At 41.5% G+C, this 6,918-nt stretch overlaps 1 protein-coding gene across 2 annotated transcripts in view; it reads left to right on the top strand.

Annotated features, from left to right (window-relative positions):
* Positions 1–5,232, top strand: part of vgll4b (vestigial-like family member 4b) — a 34,444-nt gene extending 29,212 nt beyond the window's left edge. For both annotated transcript variants that reach the window (XM_010772721.1, XM_010772720.1), the window contains one exon: positions 651–5,232. In XM_010772721.1, the coding sequence (XP_010771023.1) occupies positions 651–907 (257 nt within the window). In that variant the 3' untranslated portion in view covers positions 908–5,232. The remainder of the gene's footprint in view (positions 1–650) is intronic.
* Positions 5,233–6,918: the final 1,686 nt, after the last annotated feature.

The raw sequence follows: 6,918 nt of genomic DNA on the forward strand, positions 1-6,918 counted from the left end.
TCGGTTTATTGTAGAAAGACCTTGAGGGTTGGACAAACCTCTGTAATCCATTGATTGTTATGAAGTACTGGGCACATATGTCCCTAAAATCATACTTTCCCATACAGTGCACTTTGTTGGAATCCTTTTCACAAGTGCAAATCAGCCTCCAGACAAAACACAACCGCTTATACTCCTAACATTCAGACGGACTTGCTAAAATTAGTGATGCTAAAAAAAAAATCCTCCCAGCTCTCGGTCAGCGAGTCTCAGAGTCTTCAACACTCTTTATTTATCACCTCGTCTGTTATCTCGTCACTCGAGGCTTCAGCCAAACACGTCTGTCTTATTCGTCCCGTCTGTGTGTGTCGGTCATGTTTCCCGTGGCTTCACTCGACTGTGGCCGTTTTTATGATCTTAGTGAAATCCCTATGATCTCATTGAGGTTAGCAATGAAATTTAAATCGGTGATTTAAAAAACAAAAAAAAACGCAATGAGAAAGTGGAGCCGAGTGTCTGAGTTTTCCATTGACTTCAAATGCTCATTAGAAGTGTTTGAACTGATGCTTGGCAAAAGAAAACTCCCACTGAACTTTATATTAGTGAGTTTAAGAGATGTTTCTGTTTTGGTTATGGGAACTAAAAACTCTTTCCTATCCTCTCTGTTTCAGCCAATACAGCCTGCGACCCGGTGATTGAGGAGCACTTCCGCCGCAGTCTGGGTAAGAACTACAAGGAGCCCGAGCCCACCGCCTCCAACTCTGTGTCCATCACCGGCTCGGTGGACGACCACTTCGCCAAGGCGCTGGGCGAGACCTGGCTGCAGATTAAAAACAAGGGGAGCCCCTCGTCGTCCGGCAGCAGCCCAAACTCCTCCCCCGACAGCCACATGGTCAATCACAACCACTCCCCTTCTGTGGTCTCCTGAAGGAGGCGGGGTTTCAGAAGGATTTGTCCTTCTCTCCCCCGATCATCCCGGCTCCAAAACCCTAGCCCTCGTCACTTTGTTCTGTCACCAGCATCCCAGAGGGAATGCCTGTCTGCTGGTCTGCTCAAAACATCGGAAAAACCCTCAAGTCTGCACTCATAGAGAATCAAGCAATAACAACACGGACGTTTTCCCCCCCCCCCCTTCTGTCTTCTGGTGGTAACGCCAGACAATAATGAGTGATGAGCGATGAGGTTGGACTTTGGGACTCGACCGGAGCATCAAGCTGCTCCGTCCAATCATTCATCATCCCTGCATGTCGAGCTTGGAGCTGAGCGAAGAGTCTGTCGTTGTATGTACATAAAGAGAGGAGAAAGGCGATGTTTGAATTCTTCATTTTCTTCTTTATTCTGTTTGTTTGTTTCTTTAACAGTAGTTTTGTGTACTGCTTTTTTTTTTGTGTAGTGTTTTGTGTACTGCTTATGAGATGCCCGAATTTTGGAAAAAGAGAACACTTTGGAGAAAAGTAATCCCAAACCACCCCACTGTGCTACCAAAGAAACCTCCACGATGTTTATGAACGCCCACCTCGAAAACAAAACAACAAGAAGCCATCATGTGATCTCCATCTCTTTTCATCCTCTCACTATCCTTCTCTCCCTCTGCCCTGTGTGTGTTGTGCTGGTGTTGTTACTGTATGAATACTTAGCTGATCGATTTAGCTTGCACTGCTGCCATAGAGGGTAACTAACGAGTGACACATCAAGGTTTTAATGGGGCTGATTTGACACAGTCTGCTGTCATCCTGCCCAAGTAGGAAACTCCATTAGATTTCAACAACAGTTTATCTGAAGACTAGCTGGGAATATTCTCACCCTGGGCCTGGCACGGAATGTAAAGTAGCATTTGTATGCTTTTGTTTAATGGGAAATGTATAGTAGTGGGGTTGGGCAGTATAACATGTTCAATATGAAGCACATGTGGTCACATCACAGCTTGTTAAGTGTAGCTGTTAACTACAAACACATGCTTGCATAGTAAGAGAAGTTAAGGAAAACAACGTCAGGTGTAAACTGCTTCATGCTTATTATTGGTAATGGTGCCAAATAGTTGCAAGCACAGGCAGGTTATGGGATCAGTTAACTGCGGTGTGGATGGACATCACAGGCATTATGAGAGCAGCTCAGGGCTGAAACACAGCTGTACCAGAGTCAGTGTAGCTGAACAATGAGCTTTGATGTGTTCCACTGGCTTAACTGCTGACAGTGATGAGGGGATAGATGACGCTGCATGTCACTTTGTGGTTGGGGGCGGGGGAGGAAAAGTCTGGTTTCTGGACCGGGGGAGAGAAGATTATTTCGATCTCTTCACACACACCTTGGTTTTTATGTCTCTTTGAACACAGGTGTTGTAATTATATTTGACGTACGCCCTGCTACCCCTCCCTCTCCTACACACTGTGGTTTGGTCTATTTCTACAAAGGTTTGAAGGGTGAACTAATGCTTTTTACGGATGCATGTTTTTTATTGTTTTGTTTTTTAATAGCTGGTATCTATTAATGTTTTTAAGCCGCATTTCAATCCTAACTACTATTAGCCTTTTCATTCAGACGTTAGTTGTTGCTTCTTTCGATGTCAGTAACGGACATAGACACTATACACTCACTGCTGGGTCAGTCGTACTCCATATTATTATTGTTATTATGACAATTTTGTATTTTTTTTGTTTTCCATTAATATCAGTATGGTAACAATCATCTATAGCGGGACAGCCTCCGGACAGGCTCTGTGTAACGATGAGAGCTGCGTTTCTCGAAAACGTTCTCAGCGCCGCTACCGACCCGTCGCTCCCGCAGCAGAGCGGAGATCTTCCTGGTGTTGAGATGGCTTTCGGGATACGCAGCCCATAAAGGTTTTCTTAAGATGTTGATCCATCGGTGGTACAGGATGCTACAACCTTCAGCATGACTGATCTGAGACACCAAATTAGCAACGAATAGTCAACTAGGCCTTGTTCTCCTGAGAAGCATCTGCAGCCTGAGATCAAATGTACTCTTATGAGTCTGTGTCATCTTAAAGTCACCACCTCGGTACCAGCCTTAACTCCCATTACTGCTGTATTACTAAAAGTACTTAATACAGAATAGTCTAGCATGCGATGATGCTTTCAAGTAACAGGGTATCGTTTATAGTAAGGTCTTATTAATGTTTAAGAGCTAAAACAAACGTTAAATAGATACATTCGGATCTCACAGCTCTAATACTTCACCAGTTGACTCTTTTCTGTCCTGACTTGGTGTCCAGATATTTTTTAATTCAATGCTTTCATTTTTGAACAACCTTGTATTGTATCTGCAGTTAAGCTAGACTGCTGCAGTTGAGACAAACATGGTTTTGCTGTTGAAGAGCCTGCGCCAAGGTGGCATACATTCCTCCTTTAGGGAACTTAGTACAGGCCTCAGTTTCTCCTTATCGACAGACAGAGCTCATAACAGCCACGGCCAACTGGGTTTCTGACACTTTCCCGGAGTTACAATTGATGTGATAATAAAAGGAGAAATAAGCTTCTTTTTCAAAAACAGACAACCTTTTTGAGAACATTGGGAGCATAGAATATACTGAGGCCGTAACAATAGACAGTGATGTGAGTCATACTGCTGCAAAGAACAGAATGATTTCATGTCTCTGCGCTGAGGCTGAAAGGTGACGCGGTTCATGTGTGTTTGTGATGGATGTACTCATCCTTTATCAAAATGACCGTAACCACAGTGAAGTACTCTTTCTCCCATGTTCTAGAATGACCACACATTCCATCCTAGACTGAAGCAAACTGACAAGTTGTAGAATCAGATTGAGATTTACAGCATGTTCGATCAGAATGAGACTCATTTCCAAAAGGAGTAAGTACTCTTAGTCTAAATGTGCTTTCTGTGACAGCTTCAGAGTTTGGATGGAGATGTTTAGCGGGGAGGAGCAGGGCTTCAGGAGCTGAGCTTCTGTAAGCACGACCTGTGAGCCAGGAGATGTTCAGCTGCCACCGAGGGTCTCACAGTGACGCCCCTCCCCCCCTCAGATTCAGCAGATTTATATTTGATGTAGAAAGCAACATGTGAGAAAACACGAGGGAAAAGGGCTCAGTGTCCAGAGGATTTAGTTTTTCTATTTTTCTTTCTCCTTATTATTTCACTACCACCCTGTAGGTAGGAGGCTCTCTCTTTGCTTCGGCACACACTCCCTACACACTGTAGGAAAATCACTTAATAAAAAAAATACTTTTTTATAATAGGTAACTATAAGACCATCATTACGCTGTGCGTAAGGAATGTACAGAGAAAAAAATCGTAGGTATTTTTTGAGGAACAATTAATTTGTTAATGATATGTAGCTATTTAATTGTTGTTTTTTTCCTGTCCTTATATTGTAATCATTGCATTTTCTTTTTTGTGAAAAAAGTTGATCTTTTTTGTTTATAGAGTTTGTCTTGTTAGAGTAAAGGTTCAAGTGCAGGAACACAGCAAATGTATGAAACCACAATAAGGCCACTGGTGTGTCGGGGACAATCGCTACTTCCATTGCAATGTCCTGCAATCATTTAACTTGTGTTCGATCATGTGACTCCAGAGACATCCGAACAAAAGAGATTGTCCTTTTAGAGGCCTATTGAACATAACCCTGCCACTAGCCCATTGAGCCTTGCCGGCCATTTCCATTTAACTATTGAAATGATAATAACAACAACATTGTGATGGGCTAGCAGGCGAGTACGTTTTCCACATGTGCTTGTAAGGGTTATAAATGTTGGGTTTTGAAGGTATTTTGATGTGTTAGATCTACAGATGGGAACTGAGCTACAAATGAGAACCATCAGTCCATTTGATAACACAGATTGGCTTTTCACTGAAATTAGAATTCTGAACTGGTGAAAATCCTGACTGCATTTTCATACTTTTAGTTGTGCTGAAGTTCATCGTCTGCTTGTCTGAAAATAGGCTTTGGTTCATCACCCTTGTATCTGATGTGACATTTCCCATCTGTGGAGGCCATTTTGATCTGTAACCAAGTGAACAACATGAAAATTGTGCAGATAAATCAAAGTGGAGTTGGTCTTTACTTTGGCTGTACCACAATTTCCTGGTCCTTTTTGAAGTGGAAGTAGCATGTACTTAGTGGTAGTAATACTCTGAACTGTAAAAAAAAAAAAATGGTATCAAGTAAACTACAGTCGATTTGTGGCTCTGTGTCTCTACTAAAAAGGTTTTGGCAGGCCACCTTTTTTGTACGTAAAGTAGCCTTGATGAACAATAAAGTGCTTTTAAACCACTGTCTGACTGTGTGGGCCCCCATCACTGTGTGTGTGTCTGTGTTTTTTTGATATGCTAGGAAAGACAATGGGTGGAAGATGCAGCTACAATGAGCAAATATAATTAATTTCACACAAACCAATATTTTCATTGCAAGATAAAACTCTCAGAAGAACAAATAATAAAGAGAACGTTTATTCATTGCTTATACTTACAGAAGAAAAAAAGCATGACAAAAACAACTCTGAGAATAGAACATTGAAAACCAAGTCAATTATAAATGCCATCTCAATTTTGAGAAATTCATAACAGGAAAAAGTCTGAGGTCAGGTTGATCCCGGAATTGTGTTTCTCACAATTCTGACATCACTTTTCAAATTCTGAAACGAAGGTTCCATTTTTCTCACGTTGCACTTATTATCTTCCATACATATCAAGGCGGCTGTCGTCACACTGAAAGTATCATACATCTAATCAGTACAGAGAAATATCACACAGCAGTAAGAAAAGCAAGAGATAAAGACATGCAAGCGTCATCACTAACAGACCATAAAGACGTTCAGTTTGTCCGTCGGCTCTTTTATATTAAACTGTGCAGTTTTAGCTTCCAGGTTGTCTACAGCAACAGTAAACAGTTTCCACATCAGTTGCACAGTAACATCTGTGAGCTGGTTTTATTATTAACTGCACTGTATGTATCACAGTCTCCGGTAAACACACAGGGAGATGGATGGATTTGCTGAGTTGTCAACTGTGTTTTTGTAATTTAATAATCAATCTGAAGCACTCTGAGTGAGCGAGCAGATGTTGTTAGTCAACGTCTTGCCAAAGGACACAGCAAACCCATTAAATGTGTTGATGGAGAGACGGTGGGGGGGATTGAACCTGGGTCTATTCGGTGAGGTTTTTTTTTAAAGACAAAAATAAAGTCCATTAATACAAGTGTTTTGTTGTGTTTTGTCTCAGGTAAACATTGAGTGAATGCGAGTGAAGAGATAGGAATAGGGTTTCAAAATTCCGGGAATTTTCCAAGATGGAAACTTTCCACGGGAATAAACGGGAATTTATGGGAATAAACTGGGAATTTTCCAAATTGAAGGTTGGCTCTTCATAGGGAACTTAAACATAGTTGGGGAAAGTATATTTTAGCATAATCTTGACTAAAACAAACAGATGCCATTCAAGTACACTTGAATATCCATGCCATAGCACACTGCTTACTGCATGGCTATTGAGACCATACAAAGGTTCGCAACAGGCTCACTAATGTGAGAGTGGAACAACTGGTTGGCGTTCGGGCAAACCTAAGGCTCTTTGAGCCTGACACAGAGCCATCCTCAACAAGGTTGGACAGTGATACTGAAGAGGAAGAATCAGAGTTGGATGTTGCTGAGGCCCAGGAAGAGCCTGTTGACTGAAAGGGTTTAGCCAAAATGCAGAGGATTGCTTGAAGGAAGATTTGCATGTTTAATGGGACTTTTTGGAAGGAGAAGGGCTCTTTTCATTTAACATTTTGAATGGGACTTTATGGGGATCTTTGGATGGGGGGTGCATTTTTGTTCATTTTTTAATGAGTGGGGTTGGGGTGGATGAGTAACATTTAACTCAACATTCCTGTTTCCGTTCTTCAATGAAACAAATAATTGTTCAATAAAATAATTAAAACTTGTCCTGTTCTACTTCAAAAAAAATGTTTAAAAAAAAAAATCT

Source organism: Notothenia coriiceps, unplaced genomic scaffold (genome assembly GCF_000735185.1).
Source record: "Notothenia coriiceps isolate Sejong01 unplaced genomic scaffold, NC01 NC01_scaffold00011600, whole genome shotgun sequence".
NCBI lineage: Eukaryota > Metazoa > Chordata > Actinopteri > Perciformes > Nototheniidae > Notothenia > Notothenia coriiceps.